Source organism: Rattus rattus, chromosome 2 (genome assembly GCF_011064425.1).
Source record: "Rattus rattus isolate New Zealand chromosome 2, Rrattus_CSIRO_v1, whole genome shotgun sequence".
NCBI lineage: Eukaryota > Metazoa > Chordata > Mammalia > Rodentia > Muridae > Rattus > Rattus rattus.
In genome coordinates, this window is record NC_046155.1 from 16,756,719 (window position 1) to 16,779,672 (window position 22,954).

The following is a 22,954-nucleotide window of genomic DNA, read 5'->3' on the forward strand; positions in this document are numbered from 1 at the left end:
CAAGTAGGCTTCATCCCAGGGATGCAGGGATGGTTCAATATACGGAAAACCATCAACGTATCCACTATATAAACAAACTCAAAGGTAAAAACCACATGATCATTTCATTAGATGCTGAGGAAGCATTTGATGTAATTCAACACCCCTTCATGATAAATGTCCTGGAAAGATCAGGAATTCAAGACCCATACCTAAACATAGTAAAAGCAATGTACAGCAAACCAGTAGCTAACATCAAACTAAATGGAGAGAAATTTGAAGAAATCCTACTAAACTCAGGGACTAGACAAGGCTGCCTACTCTCTCCCTACTTATTCAATATAGTACTCAAAGTCCTAGCCAGAGCACTCAGACAACAAAAGTAAGTCAAAGGGATATGAATTGGAAAGGAAGAAGTCAAAATATCACTATTTGCAGATGATATGACAGTATACTTAAGTGACCCCAAAAGTTCCACCAGAGAACTACTAAAGCTGATAAACAACTTCAGCAAAGTGGCTGGGTATAAAATTAACTCAAATAAATCAGTAGCCTTCCTCTACACAAAAGAGAAACAAGCCGAGAAAGAAATTAGGGAAATGAAACCCTTCACAATAGTCCCAAATAATATAAATTATCTTAGTGTGAGTTTAACCAAGCAAGTGAAAGACCTGTTTGACAAGAACTCCAAGTCTCTGAAGAAATAAAATGAAGAAGATCTCAGAAGATTGAAAGATTTCCCATGCTCATGGATTGGCAGAATTAATATAGTAAAAATGGACATTTTGTTACATATCTATAGATTCAATGCAATCCCAATGAGAATGCCAACTCAATTCTTTATAGAGATAGAAAGAGCAATTTGCAAATTCATTTGGAATAACAAAAAACACAGGATAGCAATAACTATTATCAACAATAAAAGAACTTCAGAGGTAATCACCATCCCTGACATCAAGCAGTATTACAGAGCAATATTCATAAGAACTGTATGGTATTGGTACAAAAACAGGCAGATAGATCAGTGGAATAGAATTGAAGACCCAGAAATGAACCCACACACCTACGGTCACTTGATCTTTGACAAAGGAGCTAAAACCACCTAATGGAAGAAAGATAGCATTTTCAACAAATGGTGCTGGTTCAACAGGAGGTCAGCATGTACAATAATGCAAATCAATCCATATTATTACCCTGTACAAAGCTCTAAATCCAAGTGGATCAAGGACCTCCACATAAAACCAGAAACACTAAAACTAATAGAAGATGAAATGGGGAAGAGCCTCGAACACATGGGCACAAGGGAAAATTTCCTGAACAGAACATCAATGGCTTATGCTCTAAGATCAAGAATCGACAAATGGCATCTCATAAAACTGCAAAGCTTCTGTAAGGCAAAGAAAGGATACTGTCATTAGGATAAAAAAGACAACCAACAGACCGGGAAAAGATCTTTACCAATCATACATCTGATAGAGGGCTAATATCTAAAATATGATATTTAGATGTTAGACTACAAAGAGCCAAATAACCCTATTAAAAATGGGGTACAGAGCTAAACAAAACATTCTCAGCTGAAGAATATCAAATAGCCGAGAAGCACCTAAAGAAATGTACAACATGCTTAGTCATCAGGGAAATGCAAATCAAAACAACCCTGAGATTTCACCTCACAGCAGTCAGAATGGCTAAGATTAAGAAACTCAGGTGACAACAAATGCTGGTGAGGATGTGGAGAAAGAGGAACACTCCTCCATGGTTGATGGGATTGCAAACTGGTACAACCACTCTGGATATTAGTCTGGAGGTTCCTCAGAAAATTTGACATTCCACTACCTAAGGACCCAGCTATACCTCTCCGGGGCATATACTCAAAAGATGCTCCAACATATAACAAGGACGCTCCACTATTTCATAGCAGCTTTATTTATAATAGCCAGAAGCTGGAAAGAACCCAGATGCCCTTCAACAGAGGAATGGATTAAAAAAATTTGGTACATGTATACAATGGAGTAATACTCACCAATCAAAAATAATGACTTCATGAAATTCAAAGGCAAATGGAATGAAGTAGAAAATATCATCCTGAGTTGTAGTAACCCAATCACATAAAAACACACATGGTATGCACTCATTGATAAGTGGATATTAGCCCAAAAGCTCGAATTACCCAAGATGCAATCCACAGACCACAGGAAGCTCAGGAAGGATGACCCAAATGTGGATGCTTCCATTCCTTCTTAAAAGGGGGAACAAAAATATTTATAGGAGAGGTTAGGGAGGCAAAGTTTAGAGCAGAGATGGAAGGAACGGCCATTCAAAGTCTATCCCACATGTGGCCTATATCTCTACAGCCACAAAAATCTAGATAAGATTGATGAAACTAAGAAGTACATGCTGACAGAAACCGTATATAGGTCTCTCCTGAGACACAACCAGAGCATGTCAAATACAGAGATGAATGTTAACAGCAAATCCCTTAACTGAGAATTGGACCCCCTTTGGGGGAATTAGAGGAAGGATTGAAATAGCTGAGGGGGCTTGCAACCCCATAAGAGCAACAGTCCCAACAAACCAGAGGTTTCAGGAACTAAACCACTACCCAAAGACAATATATACGTGGACTGACCAGGGTTCCAACTGCATATATAGCAGAGAATAGCCTTGTTGGGGCACCAGGGGATGGGGAAGCCCTTGGTCCTGCCAAGGTTGGACCCTCCCAGTGCAGGGACCCCCAATGCAACAGAACGTCAGGGTTGTGTTGGTGGTAAGGGGGGTTAATTGGGGGATACACCATTATGGGGAGGGGGAGGGGATGGGGGCTTATGGACAGGAAACTGGGAAAGGGAATAACATTTGAAATGTAAATAAAGAAATATATCCAATAAAAATATTTTAGATTGGATTTTCTTTTTTAAATATTTATTTTTGTATGTATTTTATGTAAATGAGTGTTCTGTCTTCATGAACACTAGAAGAGGGCATCAGATCCACTTACAGATGGTTGTGAGCCACCATTTGATTGCTGAGAATTGAACTCAGAACCTATAGAAGAGCAGTTAGTGCTCTTAATGGCTGAGCTATTTCCCCAGCTCCTAAATTACTTTTTCTTATTTGTTTGATTGCTTATGAGGAATAGGACACAAGTCCTTGTTAAGGTCAAAGGATGACAGCTGGTTCTCTTCATCCACTATGAAGGTACCTGGTCAAGTCTTCAGGCTTGCAGCCAAGAGCCTTTACTTGCTAGGCCATCTTACTGGCCTTGTCCTGCTTCACTTCTGGGGGTTCTTCTTAAGTAAATTTTTTCATTCTATTGTACTTTAATTTCTGGGATTCATTTATGCATATGAATAGAAAAAGTCTTACATGACTTGACCTCTAAAAACTGCCTAGAGACATATGGCATGGCGAGTACAAAGTCAACAACTATGACACACACTTAAAATAATCCCATAAGTGAATAGCAAAGACTGAAACCAAGTGATTTTTTTTAAGTGTATAATGTAATAGGACACAAAAAAATCTTTCATTTGAAACAAAAATTATCTAACAAAATAGCTTTAAGTCAAAAAAAGAGAGCCTCACACAATATATAATCTAAATTATGTAAATTTTTCTTTTTTTATTGGTTATTTTATTTCTTTGCATTTCAAATGTTGTTCCCCCTTCCTTCCCAGTTTCCCCTCTATAAGCCCCCATCCTATCCCCCATCCCCCTGCCTTTAGGAAAGTGCTCCTCCCACCCACCCACACTACCACTCCCACCTCACTGCCATTGCCCTATGCTGGAGCATTGAGCCTCCACAAGACCCAAGAGCCTCTCCTCCCATTGATGCCAGATCTGCATTCCTCATCATTCTTTCTTACATGCTTCAGGCTCAAATGTTTTTATTAAATACTACTCATTCCAACAACTTCAAGGACTATCCATTCATATCTAAGATTTTTTAAAAGAGTTTTCTTTTAATATCCTGAATATACAATCAATTGTCTAGGTGTTTTGAGCTCTCCATTTATTTATTTCTAAGTTATTCTGTCACTTACATAAACCAGTATTGCCAGTGTACTGTTTTTGGTTTTGTTGTCTTTTCTCACTGAAATGCATTATCAAAAAATAAATTCTGAGTATTATACCTAAAGAGAATTTCCATATCTCCTTTACTCTAACCCCCACATCCACTTAACAGTAAGTTACCATGAAGTTTACTTTTAAACTTCCTGAAACTGGTAAGTTTCTTTATCTACAAAGAAGTATGTTAACTGTAATTCTTATGTAAGTTAGTCCGTTACTAAATTATGTCCCTATCCCTCATTTCTGTATCCATTTGACTACTTTGCCATGACCATTTCAGCACATTATATGTACCTCAACAATCCAGTAGACACTATCTATCTATCTATCTACACTATACTTGATCCTACCCATTTGTACATTAATACGTGAAAGAATGCTTAAATATTTAATTGACATATGCATTCCCCTCATCCCAGATTAATGAGATGAACCAGATTCACATTCCTTCTTGAAACACATTCTTCCAAAATGGTTGAAAAATCACTGGGGTTGGGGTTGGGGTTGGGGTTGGGGTTGGGGATAATCCTGTAACTTTACTCAGTTTACAATTGCTTTCCTATGAATTACAGCACAAAACCAGTAGAACTTCACGAGAATTTAGAGGGACAAAGGAAGCTGGGAGGAACTACATTTATGGAAGCTTGACTTACATTGAAAAATAAACATTTCAGCTTCCAATTAAAGAAATTTAGATAAAGAAAAAATGGTGCATATAACATAATGAAAGAAAAAATAAGATTAAAAAAACAGAAGTTTTGGGGTCATAAAATTAATGTGCTTTGGTTGATTCTGATCAGCAAAAGGATGTAACAAAAATAAGAAATAAAAGAGAAAACATCATAAATATTTTCTTCATTATCTAAGGAACGGTTTTCAAGTATTTCTAGGTTGTTTTTTAAAAAGCTATAATTGATCTAGCTAGAAGACATCTTCAAAAACAAAAATCACAGTACAGTTACAGTAAACTAAAATCACACTATAAAGAGAATTCTAAAGGTATCAAGTCCTTTAGTCTAAGAATTAAGAAAAAGATCATTTTCTTTAACACAAATATATTATGAAAAGCTTACCTGTATAGTCTCATTTTACTCAACTTTATTGTTATCAAATCAATTACAGGTGGAATATTACTCTGGGTCTCTGTTACGGTAACAAATATATTTTTTATTGTAATTAATCCAAAATCAGCAACAAAAACATTCCGAGACACTGGAGACTGTGGAATGAGCACCACCGGAGCCTTGATGTTAACATCCAGTGCAAACCTAGAACTCTTTCGGGCCAGCTCTTTTACACCATCAGCAGCCATCCCTGCTGCTTGAACAGTTGCTTCAGCCAAGGCATTTTTAACTGCTTGAAAATTATTTATAAATGCCTATAAAAATAATACAATTATGTTACATTTAATATTATTAATTATATTACATTTAATAAAACATTAAAATTATAAATATATTAACTGTAATTCTACCTTCATAAAGCAAAAATAAGGACAGAAAATATAGGTATAAAATAAAAATCTAGTCACAAGATAAATGCCAAAAGGGCTATTTGAATGTTCAGTAGTATTATTTCTTTGTGTACTTTCTCTAAGACCTAATCACGTGTAACAGCCCACTCGTGTTTGTAGGTTAGATTTAAAGATCTATGAAGTACTTAAGAACTCTCAGGACTGGTTCAATGGTTCAATGTGTAGAAGCGTCTGCTATCAGGTAAATGCCCAAACTCAGTCTCCAGGGCATTCCTGAAGGAAGGCCAAAAACTGACAACTGAGACCTCACAGAACTAAAACTTGTACACAAAAGGAAACAAGCAACAGGATTACTGTAGAGAGTATATAAAGAATTAAAAAATGTCGTCAAGACAAAAACCACACAATCAATGACTCAGGAGATCCATGAGATACATCTCTAAACAAAAGGTCTCAAAACAACACATAAAAACAGCTAAAGAGAGCTTACAGTGTTCAATGCCCTTATCAACTAGGACAACACGAATTACACCATCTTTACCCAGTTGGAAAGGCTAAAATCAAGAAAACAACTGAACACTAATGCTGGTGAGGGACGGAGGTTAAAGCCAGGCAATAAGTAAGAGTATGGAGGGGATGCACAGACAGAGTAGGCAAATCAGAAAGCTGAATGAGACTCTGCTCTAGTGTATAAGGTAGAGAGCAACTGAGGAGGACACAAAAACACAAATATAAACATACACAAACACAACGACAATAACAACAACAAAGGGAATAGAAATCGGTATACTAGGAAAATTAAGTATCTGGCAGCAAGTGTACAATGGAAAAAACTTATGAAAAGCAGAACTAAAGAACTCAGAAGTTCTATGGAAAAAAACATTTCAAGATTCAATTTTATTTGTCAAAGTTTATATCTATAAAATGGAATAATCTTGAATCTAAAATATAATTTCCTAATGATGATTTTATGTAAATTTGGAATATAGTTTTTGAAGTGGAAGGCAGAAAATGCAAAGGCTTACATTTACGACTTAAACAGTAGGTTCAATTAAAGTATACCATATTATTTATAAATATATGTATGTATATGCTTACTTTTATATAGTATATGATACATTAGTATGTTAACCAATTAACTACAATATTTGTCAAAATATTATATAAAAGTACTAAATACAAAAACAATTTTAAAAAAGTACTAAACATTTTGGTTGTTAAGGTATGTAACAAATTATTTTAAATAAGTACATATATGTATTTGTACAAATATTCCTATCTTGATCTCAATTTTGTGTTGGACTTATTTTAACCAAATGTGATGTTTTAAACTGAAGATCCTATAGACTTTTTTATGAAGTATTTTTGTACAAGGGAAAAGCAAAGATGAAGGGATATTCTTTACTTTAGTTTTAATTTGTAATATATTATTATTAGGCCAGATATAATGAAACATACATTAATTTTCAGCACTTGGGAGGCAAAGGCCATTTGGTTTCTGTAAGTTCCAGGTCAGCCTGGTCTATTCTCTAAGTTCTAGACCAGCAAGTGACATATCTTAGGGACATATCTTTAAAAAATTATAATACACACACACACACACACATACAAAAGTGTAAACATGCTTTATGTGCACACATGTGTGTTTATGTACATAACCTAAAATTATAAATCATACCCATTTTAAGATAGGTCTTCATCTATGTTTAAACATAGCAATTTCCTTCTAGAAGAAAATAATTATTAAAATACTTACCAATATAGAATATAGGAATTTTGTGACGAACACTACTTCAATGCAACCAACAGTTAAATAAACCCGAGCATCAACCACACTCATATCTGTGTATGCATAGCCAGCAGTTGCATCCATGTAAGAAATCATTTTGAAGCTGAAAACTTCTTTTCCAGTGATATAGACAGCCTTAAGAGAAGAACCCCAAATGTTACTGTCAATATTTGCAGTAATGTACCCCAAGACCAAATGAAACAAAGCAAAATAATAATAAAATATTCTACTATTTGGAAAATCTGCCAGGAATTTGAGAAAGTACAAATGAGACAACAGTTCCAAATGCTTTATTAGAATTTGTAACCTAACATGCTTTCTGTTGTTGTCTTGTGTTTTTATGGAGGAGAAGAGATCCTTATCCCTCTTGGATTTTCACCTTGCACTGCAGTCATCACAGAAACATCTTTAGATAACTTTCAAAGCTGAGATATACCACAGGCACAAATTCCCAGCACTCACTGTCTCATTCCTCTAGGTCTGAGACCTGTAGGTCATTATTTATCTTTGGAATATCTCAGATTTAAACTTCCCATTCTTCACTGGCTGGGTAAGAATTGTTTTATTTAAAAAATTGCCTGTGATGGCTTATAATTTCCAACTCCACATTACCAGTTAAAATCGTAAGAAACAAGAAACTATGTTTTTTAAAATTTGGAACAAAGTATCAAGTTTACAGTTTTCTTGACTGTTAAATTCTAAATGCAAGAACAGAGGGTTGAAAAGCACCAGGAAAACCAAACACAGAACAACCGTTCCTAAGGAAACAAAGTGTGAGCAATTTTGGCAGGTAGAAGGACAAAACACAAGAAAGGAAGCCAGGCTTTGGATGTGATGCACAAAGCTAGACTGAAGACCATTTCAAACCTAAAAGAGAATTATTATAATTTTCTCAACACTATTAAAAATATGAAATAACAAGACAACAAAGTATGCTCTCATCTTAGAAAAATCAGGAGAGAATATTATAAGATTCCAAGAGGAAGGGATGGCAAACAGCATGCGAGTTAATTAAGAACAATTCAGCTCAAGCATAAAGGTTGAGGAACACCAATGTGGGACACAAAGTCCCCAGGAAACTAAAACATAGTACTCTCCTCTACGACAGGGACTTTGTTGGCCCCTGTTGGGAATGCATAAGGAAAAACTAAGGGAAATTAAATTAGGGTTTTTCTTGGAAAAGGTCCTGAAAAAGTGAAAACACTTCTATCCACCCAACTCAAGACCCGTAACACTGGGCTGGCGAGATAGCTCAGGGGTTACCAGAACCGACCACTCTTCTAAAGGACTGGGGTTCAATTTGCAGCACCCACATTGTAGCTCAAAACCACTTGTATCTCCAGTTCCAAAGGATCCAACAACATCTTCTGGCCTCCATGGACACCAGACACAAACACAGTACACCAAAAAGACACACAGACAGATGACAAAATATCCATATATATAAAAATAAATGAATTATTTTAAAAGGCCCAAAGCATCGGTTGGGCGATGAGAGAGGGAGTGGGGAATGGGAGAAAGACACCTTGGACATTTGTGAGGCTCAGATTTCAGTTTGTCTGTAGGGGGTGGGAAATCAACTAACTGAGGAAAGACCATAACTATGGGTTAGGTAAAGAATCAGAAAGCCAGCCGAGTAACAGCATTCTCTTTCCTTTGTGTAGCCCTGGCTGGTCTGGCACCTGCTTAGAACACACTGGCTCTAAACTTAGAAAGATCTGCCAGCTCTGCTTCCAGATTGCTGGAGTTAAAGGTGCCCCACCATGCCCAGTCTAAGGACTTCACCACGGCTTTACTCTCCTGCTGCTGTCTATCCTGCCTACAGTGGAGGCTACATTGCTGTGATTCTGCTCTGTGCTAACATTTTGACCTCACCTCTACTCATAGAAAGTTGTCTTTTTACTTGTTTGGCTCTTTCCTTAATATTGTAGGTTGTTGTCCTATATTCCTGATGCATGCAAACTTGGTTTTCAGTATTGAGATTGGTAGATAGGAGGTATATTAGTTATTTTTCTTGTTATTGTGACTTACTTGGATCCCTAGAGCCTACTGAGTTAGATCACTAGAAACACTGCTAACTGTCTTGTTTATCATGGTTGTCCTGCTTCCAAGTTTCCTGCTTGAGTTTCAACTTTGGCTCCCATGGTGACAGAAAAAGTTAACTAGAACAAGACCCAGACAATAAAGACCCAGAATACCTGGGACTAACATCCAGGCTGGTAGATGAAACTCTACTAGCTGAGTGACCTCAATAATAAACCTGTATGTGCCTCAATTTTTGTAGCCTTGAAGCTAAAGAATAATATTCAGAGGTAAACGGAATTTATGATAATTATTTAAATCAAAAACTAGTAGCACCCTGTGTATTCATGCTAAGTGCGATACCCCAAAAAAACCTCTTTGCAGTGTCTTGTACTTAGGCTAAAGGAAGCCTGCCCCAGTTGGCTCTAATTGGGAAATAAAGTTGCCAACAGCTAATGGCTGGACAGGGAAACAGAGGAGAAACCTTTAGATTTCCTGAAGAAGGGACGAAGAAGGAGAAGAATCCCCATGATGGGAAAAAGTAGATCAGACTAGGAGCCCACCAACATGTAAGAATAGGGGAAAATGGCCCAAAGAGCTACTCCTCCAATTGGATATGGGGTAGCAGAAATAAAATATACCTTTAGCAAGTATTAATTCAGAAATAACAGAGGAGAGAGTATGATAGCTGCAAAGAGGTTTGGAAGTGACTAGCCATTGAGCTAGTTAAGGCTATTAAATATGAAGGATGTATGTGTGTGTCTTTCATTCGTGAATCCAGAGCTTTTGGGCAGGTGTAGAGCCATGCCTGTACCTGCAGGGAACTCAGAGTGGATTAATAACTTATTATTACAATCAATAGGTGGTAGTAGTAATTTATAATACAGAAAAAAAAAACCTAAAAATCAATCCTAAGCTTACCATATACATTCTTTGCTAGAAACACACATACAAACAAAGAAAACAAACAAACCCACAAACATTTGTAGTTGTTACCCAGAATAAATAAGCACTTAAAACTCATAATTTCTAGAGGTTGGAGCGATGGCTCAGCAGTTAAGAGAGCACTGGCTGTTCTTCCAGAGGTCCTGAGTTCAATTCTCAATACCCACACGGTGGTTTACAACCATTCAGTGCCTCCTCTTATGTGTGTGAAGACAGCAACAGTGTACTCATATACATTAAATAAATAAATCTTTAAAAAAAAAACAAACACCTCGTAATTTCCAAGATATCCTTTATATAAAAAAGAATTTATAAACTAACATCAAGCTGTTTTCTTTTAGTACAATTTCAGGTAGTAATATCAGAAGTGTTTTTGTCTTTACCAATAACTAGAGAACTATTCAACAATTCACATGTAAATGGAGAATGTTGTTCTAGTACACAATGACTTGGTCTGAAAGTTAAAATCTGTAACAATAATGAGTTTATCAATAAAACCCAAACCCACAAAGGACAATAGTAATATGTCTAACACAAAATGATAACAAAACTTAATACAGTGCAAAAGAATTTCTACTTCTTTGGTGACTCAATGGAGTAGTTCATTTAAAAAACTACCTACATTGGAATCCAAGGAACATTAAAAGAAAATAAACACTGGAGAAAGAAAGCAGGAGAAAGAAACATTCCAATCTGTGCCTGTTTTATCTTGTAATTTAATCTTGTACATATTTTATAAAATTACAGAAGAAAATTAGCATAATTCATTTCTGGGCTATAACTCATTTCTGGTACTATCTGTATATTTTTAATAGATAATTTAATTTCTGTGAGCATCACTTTCTAGAAAAATTAAAACGCATGATCTATTCTTCACTGTCCTATAATTACCATAAAACTTAAAGTAAAAATGATAGAAATGAAAGACTTTGAAAAGTTTCTTTTTCCTTGTTTCTGTAAGTCATACATGTTGAGACTCCTGCTAAATTACTCTTAATAATATATATGTAGTATATATAAGTATGTGTATACACATATATAAACAAGTATATTTTTGTTTCACATAAAACTCCAGTTGGTGATTTTATCGGTAATGATGACATAACTTAAGAGCACTTACTGCTCTTCCAGAGGACTTGAGCTCAGTTTCCAGCAACCACATGGTGACTCACAACTGTTTGTAACGCTAGTTCCAGGGGATTCATTGCCCTCTTCGGTGGGCACAAGATATGTATGCAGTACAAACCCCATTATATATAATAAGACACTGTTGATATGTGTATGCAGGATGTATATATGTATGTATGTATGTACGTATGTATGTGTATATACTAGCATATACACGTACATATATATACACACACATATACATGCAAACAAAACTCTCAGACACATAAAGAATAAATGAATAATAATACTGATAACAGACTAGGTCCAGCCATGAAAAGAATTTTCTCTCTTGTCTAAGTGCTCACATCCTGACTCAATGAGCACTGATTCAGGTTCCTCTGATCTCACACTTTAGTATTTGTCACCACTTCTTTGAACACATCATTCCACATAAAGTCCTAATTATTCAAGAATTACTAACAAAATAATTAGCCATCGACATTGGTTTCAAAGGATTATCTTATTTTAATAGCTATGTATACTAGTGAGCATCCTTGAAAATACACTTGAAACAGTTCACACCTCCTAATACCATGATATAAAATAGGCAGTTTAGAATATTTAAAGAATAGAACATTTATTTTGAAGTGAGAAAAATTATTAGCAACACTCCTCCCCAAACCACTCCAAAAGCCTCTTTGTTACAAGAACATTATTTACTTGGGAAAACTATAATTTTAATTTTATAACTAGAATTTTAAATTACATAACTAAAAGATCATTCAAATATTAAGTATCAAAGCTAATAAATCATTGTGCCTGAATCTAAATCCCATTATGCATAAGACACATTGGTAATATGGGACAATTACTATTTAATTAATATGAACATTAAATATTTAACGATGTATTAGTATTCAATAAAAACAAAAATCTCACCTTTTTGTAGACAGCCATTTTATCAGAATCTAACACAATTATATTCCTTAGTTTTGCATTTATTTCGGTGACTAAAGGCTTCATAATCATCTCAGAATCAAGCCCTAAGGAAATAAAACAATGAATAATTGTTCTGTCTTCTTCAATTTGTTAATATTAAATATATTTTTATGAGATGTTATTACCTTCAATCTTAATTTCAGAAATGTTTTGTTTCTGATCCTGAATAAAAATCCGTAAACAAGATAACTCTGCCAAAAGCTGCAAGGTAATAATATCTTCATTCGTGGGTAGCTTTAAAGCTACAAAACAAAAATCACGTTGTAACAACACAAGGAAAGGTTTAGTAATTAGCACACTACACTTAGAAGGCAGATAAAATATCACCTTGAGTAATCAGATTTACAATTCAACTATAAGCAAAAATAAATGATTCACTACTGAACTGAAAACTCTAGAGAAAACAATTATCTAATGAATAGAAAACAAGCAGGCCAAGGAATGGTCTAAGAGGTGACCACTCCTTGGTAACTGAGAAACCATGCCAATAACTGACCCTTTGAGACACTGGCATTATGGAAAGCACCGGCGTTCATTATCCTAAATGATAACAGATGGAGTGTCTTCAATGCAAAGTGTCAAATGCTCAGAACAACAAGGCTTTTGGAGCATCACCAGTATATGCAAGAACATTTGGACTTTAGAGCATTTTAAATCTTAATCTGCACTACGATTAAAAAGAAACCATGATAATACTCGAATGCTGCCAATTACAGTTTTCAAATCTAAAATATCATATACATACTTTAAACTACATCAAATATTTACTTTAAATATCTAATTCTCAAATCTTTTACAGAATAAACACCTTTTCTTGAGCAATAATCAGTTTCCTTTATTGTTGTTTTCTAAAATTAACCTGACATATAATTAATCAGTATTAAGTTATTATCTAATTAAAAGCAATACCAGAACTTATAATTACTGTTTCATTTGGAGACAAAAACAACTTAAATTTAAAAGAAATATACCAAGTTTTTTAATGATATCTCCTTTGTCTTCAGGCTCTGCAGCAGACACTGAGGCAGACGTTTCCCCTAATTCCGGGAGAATATTATTAAGATAATTCATTGTATTCAGAAGTGCTTCAGTGTGTAAATGAATATCCAAAGAGGAAAAATTCACCTATGGAACAAAATCAACTTTAGAACTAAATCAATAAAAATTTGACTTGATGGTTTTTAAAATACCATGCGTTTTGTGGTATAAACCGCATGATTTAAAATACTTAACTTCAAGGATCTTATGATTCCAATTATAAAATAACTTGGTAAGACATCTAGGCACAGGAATATGGTATCTAATAATTATATAGTCATACCTTAATAAGTTGTAAAACATTGTTATAGGTACTATTCAAATTTGGTGCATTTTTTTCAACCTATCCAAAAAGAAAATGTATCAATTAGAACATGTTAGAAAGGTATTTTATACATACAATTGCTTGATAGGTGCAAAATTCTCAAGATTTGAACACTACACATAAATTAATCATAAGTGACAGTGAATATTATGTTATATACTTAGTGATATAGGGGTGTGTGTGTGTGTGTGTGTAGATCTGTGTGTGTGTAGATGTGTATGTGTGTGTGTGTGTGTATAGATCTGTGTGTGTGTAGATGTGTGTGTGTGTATCATAGCCTGCAGACTGATAATATTGAAAAAGGCACAATTTATTATTTTTGAATAGGAATTCATTTAATGAGCATATAAAACAGTTGCTTTATTAATTTTCTTTAGATTTTGTGTATTCTAAAACCTGACACAAACTTAACAAAAATTTAAAGAAATCTCCACTAAACATGGAAGCAAAAATGGTCTTAAGTACATAAAATTCTCTTGGCAAAATTCTTATTACAAAATAATTATTAAAGCACCAGAGGGTCAAAATAAAGAAGAATTCATCAATAGACCACAGCACATAAAGGAGATCCATAAATTTTTTAAAAAATATTATTTATTTATATATTAGTACACTGTCGCTATCTTCAGAAATACCAGAAGGGGGCACCAGATCTCATTACACATGATTGTGAGCCACCATGTGGTTGTTGGGAAATTGAACTCAGGACCTCTGGAAGAGCAGTCAGTGCTCTTAACCCTTGAGCCATCTTTCAAGTAACCACTCCAGCCCCCTTTTTTAAAATATTAAAATTCACAAAATTTTTAAAAGATATGATGAACCAACAAAAATGAAATGATACTTAAAAAGCAGGTAACTAGACAGTGGTAGAAATGAAGTGAATCCGTCCTTTTGTGACACATACAGTAAGACATTGTATCAACTGTAGACATTTCTTGTTTCAATACTCTGGTGGAAAAAGTCAATCTAGAGGTCATCTTTTTCTTGGAACACAGGGAACTTACATTGCTCTATGAAGTATTTGTAAATCAAAACAACATGACAATACTGACAAAACAAAAAAAGACACTTAAGGAAGTGACAAGGTATGTTAAGAGTATGGATTAAGCACACTAAACTTTGAATTTCAATAGCACATCTACCTGCCTATCAGGTGAGATCACAACTACTTACCCTCATGAATTCCAATGTTAATAAATCTTCCATTGTGTTATCCAGAGTCGTGATCAAATAAACTGGTTTCTTGTGTTCATCTAAAAATAATTTAAAAATTAATTTTTGGTGGGAAAATAAACTAGTAATTATGATTGAAAATTATTTCACTAGAATATTCTCAATAAGGTCCCTTCTTTGTTTTTTAAACTCAAAAAAGTCATTCTCCATACAATGTACTCTTCCTTTGTACTTTAACACTAAAGTCTCAAGCCTATAACAAAAATAAGTAAGCTATTAAAGAACCAAAGTAATTTTTAGGGCATGAAGAATTCTAGTATTGAGTCATGACGATGCCTTGAAAGAAAACAGTATCTCTAAAAACACTAGTTGTTGAGATGGACCCAAAAAATGTTAATTTTTTTATGTACCAGATAGAAATCATTCTTAGCAGTATAAAATAATTACTAGTTATATTACTGATTCAGTTCAAAACTAAACATTCTATGAGAAGTGCTAGGGAAGAGGTAGCTGTATAGCCTTTAAAACTGTCATTATCAAATTACTTATGGCTACTGAAAATCAGCATCTAGAGACTTAAAGGATCACAAACTAATTACCATGGTCTTGCAGAGAAAAAAGAACAATATGTATATAGCCCTTCAAACCTAAACGCTTAAGACAATAGGAACCAGTTTCCTACTTTAGGCACAACTAACTACAGTTTTCAACCCTGAAGAAGATCCATGCTTCATTTACACATAACTTTGGCATAACAGAACAAAATGTAACATCTTCTACATTTGATGATCTTGGTGTGACTAAGACATAACTATAACACAGTCCATCATGATCAAGTTTGTGTGACTAAGAGATAATTGTAATAAAATTACACAAATACAAATATAGAACTGTGACAATCTAAAAACTCAAGTTTGAGAGACTGAGTGATAACAGTGACACAGTACACCACACTCAAGTTACTGCAATCAAAATAATCCAGCACACTCAAGTCTGGGAGACCAAAAGGTAACTGTCACACAATGTACCACACTCAAGTTTGGGAGACCAAGAGATAACTGTGACACAGTCCACCACACTCAAGTTCCCACAGGCTGGAAAACATAGACTGTGAAACCATACCATGCATCACCTCTGACTTAATTAGGTTAAAATAATTAATTTGGTACATGATTCATAAAAGAGCCAATGAACTTAACAGATGTCACTCACCAAAAAACTTAGGACAAATTGGCACATGAAAGGATTTTCTACATCAAATATAATCAGAGAAATTCAAACTGCCATTACATTCCTATTAGAAGGACTCAAGTCCACACACTAACAAGATGTGACAAGGATATAACAAGCACTTTTATTTATTACCAGCAAAAATGAAAAATTACATAATCCCAGGAAGAGTTTGAAGGTTCATTACAAACGCTACATACTTAACATATAATCTACGTGTTATGCTCCTTAGTATTTACCCAAAGAAAGGTACAGCTTAGCTCTATACCGAAGTTTGTGTATAGATATTTATAGCATCTTTATTCATAACTGCCAAAACTCAGAAGAAATTAAGATGTTGTTTATGAAGCTAGTGGATAGACAACCAATACTGTGTCCAGGAATGGGAGCGTGATTCAGTAATCAAGAGTAACTAGGTGTCAAGCCATGAAAAGATAAGAAGAGATTTAGACATAGATTACTAAAAGAAGCCAACCTTAAAAAGGATGTGCACTGCATTATTCCAATAAGATATGCAATACAGAGGTAAAGTGTGGACAGCAGGGAGATGATCTTAAGCCAGTTACCAGAGTAGTACAAGGGAAGGACTGCAGATACTCAGCACAGTGAAGCCATGCTTCTAATGATATCACCACAGAAACTTTAAACATTTATCTAAACACCTAAAAAGTTTAATACAAATGTTTACACCTAATGTAATAACGAATTTCAGGTGATAAATTGAGTGTGTTCATCAACTTTAACAAACATATCACAAAGTTAGGGAAGCTAATAAGTGAATAGACAGGACCTAGAAAAGATTTATTCAGTGAAGTAATCCAGATGCAGAAAGACAAATGTCACTCTCATCTGTGGTTCCTAGCCCCAAATAATGAGATTTAGGTGCATATACAGCCCCTCATTAAAGAAGTTTCTCTTACAGCAAATGAAGGTCAACAGAAGAAAATCACAAAATAGAAATCAATAGATTCATTCACATGAAAACTCCTGCATCTATAGCTCAGGGAACATCACAGAAGAGTGAGCATCAAGAGTGTAAGGGCCAAGAAGCCTGCTGAGAAACTCTAGAAATGGCTGCATAAAGAGGACTAGAACAATGGCATGAACAATGGACATGCTAATATGGCATGCTAATATGGAATAGGGAATGTTCCCTAGACAAAAACCTAAAGGCTTCTAATGAGTGCTGAGAGAGGTAGAATTAGCCTTTCCCAGGAATGATCACGCAAACTGGTTATTCAATACAAAAATTATTAAGCCCTAAAGCCATATATAGGCAACAAAAACAGATTCAACAAACTTTATTAATATACTCGTGTAAATACACATATGTAATATTCAAAGAAAGAGAGGTGCTATTGATTTAGGAGTAGAGGATTTGTGGGAGGGGTTGGAAGGTGAAGGGAAAGGATAAATGATATAATTAAATCTTGAATAAAAATGTACTGAGGGATATGACCTCTGGGAACCGGAAGATAGGGGCACTGGAGCTGCAGGTCCCCTGTGCTCCAGACAACGCCAGGACCTGAAGGGACCGGATCAACAGTTCTCTGCACGCAAATCCTGTGGGAGGGAGAGCTAAATCTTCAGAGAGGCAGACACGCCTGGGAAGCCAGAAGAGACTACACTCTGCCCACATTTCTGACTCCAGAGGAAAACACCTAACGCCATCTGGGACCCTGGTGCACGGGGGCTCCCGAAAAAGGTGGCGCAGGTCCTCCTGGATGCTACCCTTGCGGAGAGCTCATAAGCAACACCCCACAAGCAAAGTTGAGCCTCAGGACCGAAGGTAAGACCAACTTTTCTGCTCCAAGTGACCTGCCTGGTGAACTCAGGACACAGGCCCACAGGAACAGGGGAAGACCTGTAGATAGGAAAAACTACACGCCCCAAAGCAGAACACTCTATTCCCATAACTGGTTGAAAGAAAACAGGAAAACAGGTCTACAGCACTCCTGACACACAGGCCTATAGGACAGTCTAGCCACTGTCAGAAATAGCAGAAAAAAGTAACACCAGAGATAATCTGATGGCGAGAGGCAAGCGCAGGAACCCAATCAACAGAAACCAAGACTACATGGCATCATCGGAGCCCAATTCTCCCATCAAAACAAACATGGAATATCCAAACACGCCAGAAAATCAAGATCTAGATTTTAAATCATATTTAATCATGATGCTGGAGGACTTCAAGAAAGATATGAAGAACTCCCTTAGAGAAATGCAGGAAAACATAAATAAACAAGTTGAAGCCTATAGAGCGGAATCACAAAAATCGCTGAAAGAATTCCAGGAAAACACAATCAAACAGTTGAAGGAATTAAAAATGGAAATAGAAGCAATGAAGAAAGAACACAGGGAAACAATCCTGGATATAGAAAACCAAAGGAAGAGACAAGGAGCCGTAGATACGAGCATCACCAACAGAATACAAGAGATAGAAGAGAGAATCTCAGGAGCAGAAGATTCCATAGAAATCATCGACACAACTGTCAAAGATAATGTAAAATGGAAAAAGCTACTGGTCCAAAACATACAGGAAATCCAGGACTCAATGAGAAGATCAAACCTAAGGATAATAGGTATAGAAGAGAGTGAAGACTCCCAGCTCAAAGGACCAGTAAATATGTTCAATAAAATCATAGAAGAAAACTTCCCTAACCTAAAGAAAGAGATACCCATAAGCATACAAGAAGCCTACAGAACATCAAAAAGATTGGACCGGAAAAGAAACTCGTCCCGACACATAATAGTCAAAACACCAAATGCACAAAATGAAGAAAGAATACTAAAAGCAGTAAGGAAAAAAAGGTCAAGTAACATATAAAGGCAGACCTATCAGAATCACACCAGACTTCTCGCCAGAGACTATGAAAGCCAGAAGATCGTGGACAGATGTCATACAGACCCTAAGAGAACACAAATGCCAGCCCAGGTTACTGTATCCAGCAAAACTCTCAATTAACATAGATGGAGAAACCAAGACATTCCATGACAAAACCAAATTTTCACAATATCTTTCTAAAATCCAGCGCTACAAAGGATAATAAATGGTAAAGCCCAACATAATGAGGCAAGCTACAGCCTAGAAAAAGCAAGAAACTAATCGTCTTAGCAACAAAACAAGAAGAAGAAAAGCACACAAACATAACCTCACATCCAAATATGAATATAACAGGAAGTAATGATCACTATTCCTTAATATCTCTCAACATCAATGGTCTCAACTCCACAATAAAAAGGCATAGATTAACAAACTGGATACACAATGAGGACCCTGCATTCTGATGCCTACAGGAAACACACCTCAGACACAAAGACAGATACTACCTCAGAGTGACAGGCTGGAAAACAACTTTCCAAGAAAATGGTCGGAAAAAGCAAGCTGGAGTAGCTATTCTAATATCGAATAAAATCGATTTTCAAGTAAAAGTCATCAAAAGAGATAAGGAAGGACACTTCATATTCATCAAAGGAAAAATCCACCAAGATGAACTCTCAATCCTAAATATCTATGCTCCAAATACAAGGGCACCTACAAACATAAAAGAAACCTTACTAAAGCTCAAAACACAAATTGCACCTTACACAATAATAGTAGGAGATTTCAATACCCCACTCTCATCAGTGGACAGGTCATGGAAACAGAAATTAAACAGAGACATAGACAGACTAAGAGAAGTCATGAAACAAATGGACTTAACAGATATTTATAGAACATTCTATCCTAAAGCAAAAGGATATACATTCTTCTCAGCACCTCATGGTACTTTCTCCAAAACTGACCATATAATTGGTCAAAAAACAGGCCTCAACAGATACAGAAAGATAGAAATAATCCCATGCGTCCTATCAGACCACCATGGGCTAAAGCTGGTCTTCAATAACAATAAGGGAAGAACGCCCACATATACATGGAAGTTGAACAATGGTCTACTCAATGATAACCTGGTCAAGGAAGAAATAAAGAAAGAAATTAAAGACTTCTCAGAATTTAATGAAAATGAAGGTACAACATACCCAAACTAATGAGACACAATGAAAGCTGTGCTAAGAGGAAAACTCATAGCTCTGAGTGCCTGCAGAAAGAAACAGGAAAGAGCATATATCACCAGCTTGACAGCACACCTAAAAGCTCTAGAACAAAAAGAAGCAAATACACCCAGGAGGAGTAGAAGGCAGGAAATAATCAAACTCAGTAGATTTGATCAGTAGAATCAAACCAAGTAGAAACAAAAAGGACCATAGAAAGAATCAACAGAACCAAAAGTTGGTTCTTTGAGAAAATCAACAAGATAGATAAACCCTTAGCCAGAATAACGAGAGGACACAGAGAGTGTGTCCAAATTAACAAAATCAGAAATGAAAAGGGAGACATAACTACAGATTCAGAGGAAATTCAAAAAATCATCAGATCCTACTACAAAAGCCTATATTCAACAAAACTTGAAATCTGCAGGAAATGGACAATTACCTAGACAAATACCAGGTACCGAAGTTAAATCAGGAACAGATAAACATTTAAACAACCCCCTAACTCCTAACGAAATAGAAGCAGTCATTAAAGGTCTCCCAACCAAAAAGAGCTCAGGTCCAGATGGGTTTAGTGCAGAATTCTATCAGACCTTCATAGAAGACCTCATACCAATACTATCCAAACTATTCCACAAAATTGAAACAGATGGAGCACTACTGAATTCCTTCTATAAAGCCACAATTACTCTTATACCTAAACCACACAAAGATCCAACAAAGAAAGAGAACTTCAGACCAATTTCCCTTATGAATATCGACGCAAAAGTACTCAATAAAATTCTGGCAAACCGAATCCAAGAGCACATCAAAACAATCATCCACCATGATCAAGTAGGCTTCATCCCAGGCATGGAGGGATGGTTTAATATATGGAAAGCCATCAACGTGATCCATTATATAAACAAACTGAAAGAACAAAACCACATGATCATTTCATTAGATGCTGAAAAAGCATTTGCCAAAATTCAACACCCCTTCATGATAAAAGTCCTGGAAAGAATAGGTATTCAAGGCCCATACCTAAACATAGTAAAAGCCATATACAGCAAACCAGTCGCTAACATTAAACTAAATGGAAAGAAACTTGAAGCAATCCCACTAAAATCAGGGACTAGACAAGGCTGCCCACTCTCTCTCTACTTATTCAATATAGTTCTTGAAGTTCTAGCCAGAGCAATCAGACAACAAAAGGAGGTCAAGGGGATACAGATTGGAAAAGAAGAAGTCAAAATAACACTATTTGCAGATGATCTGATAGTATATTTAAGTGATCCCAAAAGAGAATTACTAAACCTGATAAACAACTTCAGCAAAGTGGCTGGGTATAAAATTAAGTCAAATAAATCAGTAGCCTTCCTCTACACAAAAGAGAAACAAGCCAAGAAAGAAATTAGGGAAACGACACCGTTCATAATAGTCCCAAATAATATAAAGTACCTCGATGTGACTTTAACCAAGCAAATAAAATATCTGTATAAGAACTTCAAGCCTCTGAAGAAAGAAATTGAAGAAGAGCTCAGAAGATTGAAAGATCTCCCATGCTCATGGATTGGCAGGATTAATATAGTAAAAAATGGCCATTTTACCAAAAGCAATCTACAGATTCAATGCAATCCCCATCAAAATACCAATCCAATTCTTCAGAGACTTAGACAGAACAATTTGCAAAATCATCTGGAATAACAAAAAACCCAGGATAGCTAAAACTATCCTCAACAATAAAAGGACTTCTGGGGGAATCACTATCCCTGAACTCAAGCAGTATTACAGAGCAATAGTGATAAAAACTGCATGGTATTGGTACAGAGACAGACAGATAGACCAATGGAATAGAATTGAAGATCCAGAAATGAACCCACACACCTACAGTCACTTGATTTTTGACAAAGGAGCCAAAACCATGCCATGGAAAAAAGATAGCATTTTCAGCAAATGGTGCTGGTTCAACTGGAGGTCAACATGTAGAAGAATGCAGATTGATCCATGCTTATCACCCTGTACAAAGCTTAAGTCCAAGTGGATAAAGGACCTCCACATCAAACCAGATACACTCAAACTAATGGAAGAAAAAGTGGGGAAGCATCTTGAACACATGGGCACTGGAGAAAATTTCCTGAACAAAACACCAATGGCTTATGCTCTAAGATCAAGAATTGACAAATGGGATCTCATAAAACTGCAAAGCTTCTTCTGTAAGGCAAAGGACACTGTGGTTAGGACAAAACGGCAACCAACAGATTGGGAAAAGAGCTTTACCAATCCTACAACAGATAGAGGCCTTATATCCAAAATATACAAAGAACTCAAGAAGTTAGACCATGGGGAGACAAATAACCCTATTAAAAAAATGGGGTTCAGAGCTAAACAAAGAATTCACAGCTGAGGAATGCCGAATGGCTGAGAAACACCTAAAAAATGTTCAACATCTTTAGTCATCAGGGAAATGCAAATCAAAACAACCCTGAGATTTCACCTCACACCAGTGAGAATGACTAAGATCAAAAACTCAGGGGACAGCCAATGCTGGTGAGGATGTGGAGAAAGAGGAACACTCCTCCACTGTTGGTGGGATTGCAGACTGGTACAACCATTCTGGAAATCAGTCTGGAGGTTCCTCAGAAAATTGGACATTGAACTACCTGAGGACCCAGCTATACCTCTCCTGGGCATATACCCAAAAGATGCCCCAACATATAACAAAGACACGTGCTCCGCTATGTTCATAGCAGCCTTATTTATAATAGCCAGAAGCTGGAAAGAACCC

At 35.9% G+C, this 22,954-nt stretch overlaps 1 protein-coding gene across 1 annotated transcript in view; it reads right to left on the bottom strand.

Moving 5' to 3' along the window:
• Positions 1-22,954, bottom strand: part of Vps13a (vacuolar protein sorting 13 homolog A) — a 210,438-nt gene that overhangs the window by 101,537 nt on the left and 85,947 nt on the right. Inside the window, exons 27-33 of the mRNA XM_032891688.1 lie at positions 14,926-15,005; positions 13,711-13,770; positions 13,361-13,514; positions 12,515-12,631; positions 12,330-12,433; positions 7,281-7,448; positions 5,124-5,428 (exon numbers count right to left, since the gene is read on the bottom strand). Of these exons, the coding sequence (XP_032747579.1) occupies positions 5,124-5,428; positions 7,281-7,448; positions 12,330-12,433; positions 12,515-12,631; positions 13,361-13,514; positions 13,711-13,770; positions 14,926-15,005 (988 nt within the window). The remainder of the gene's footprint in view (positions 1-5,123; positions 5,429-7,280; positions 7,449-12,329; positions 12,434-12,514; positions 12,632-13,360; positions 13,515-13,710; positions 13,771-14,925; positions 15,006-22,954) is intronic.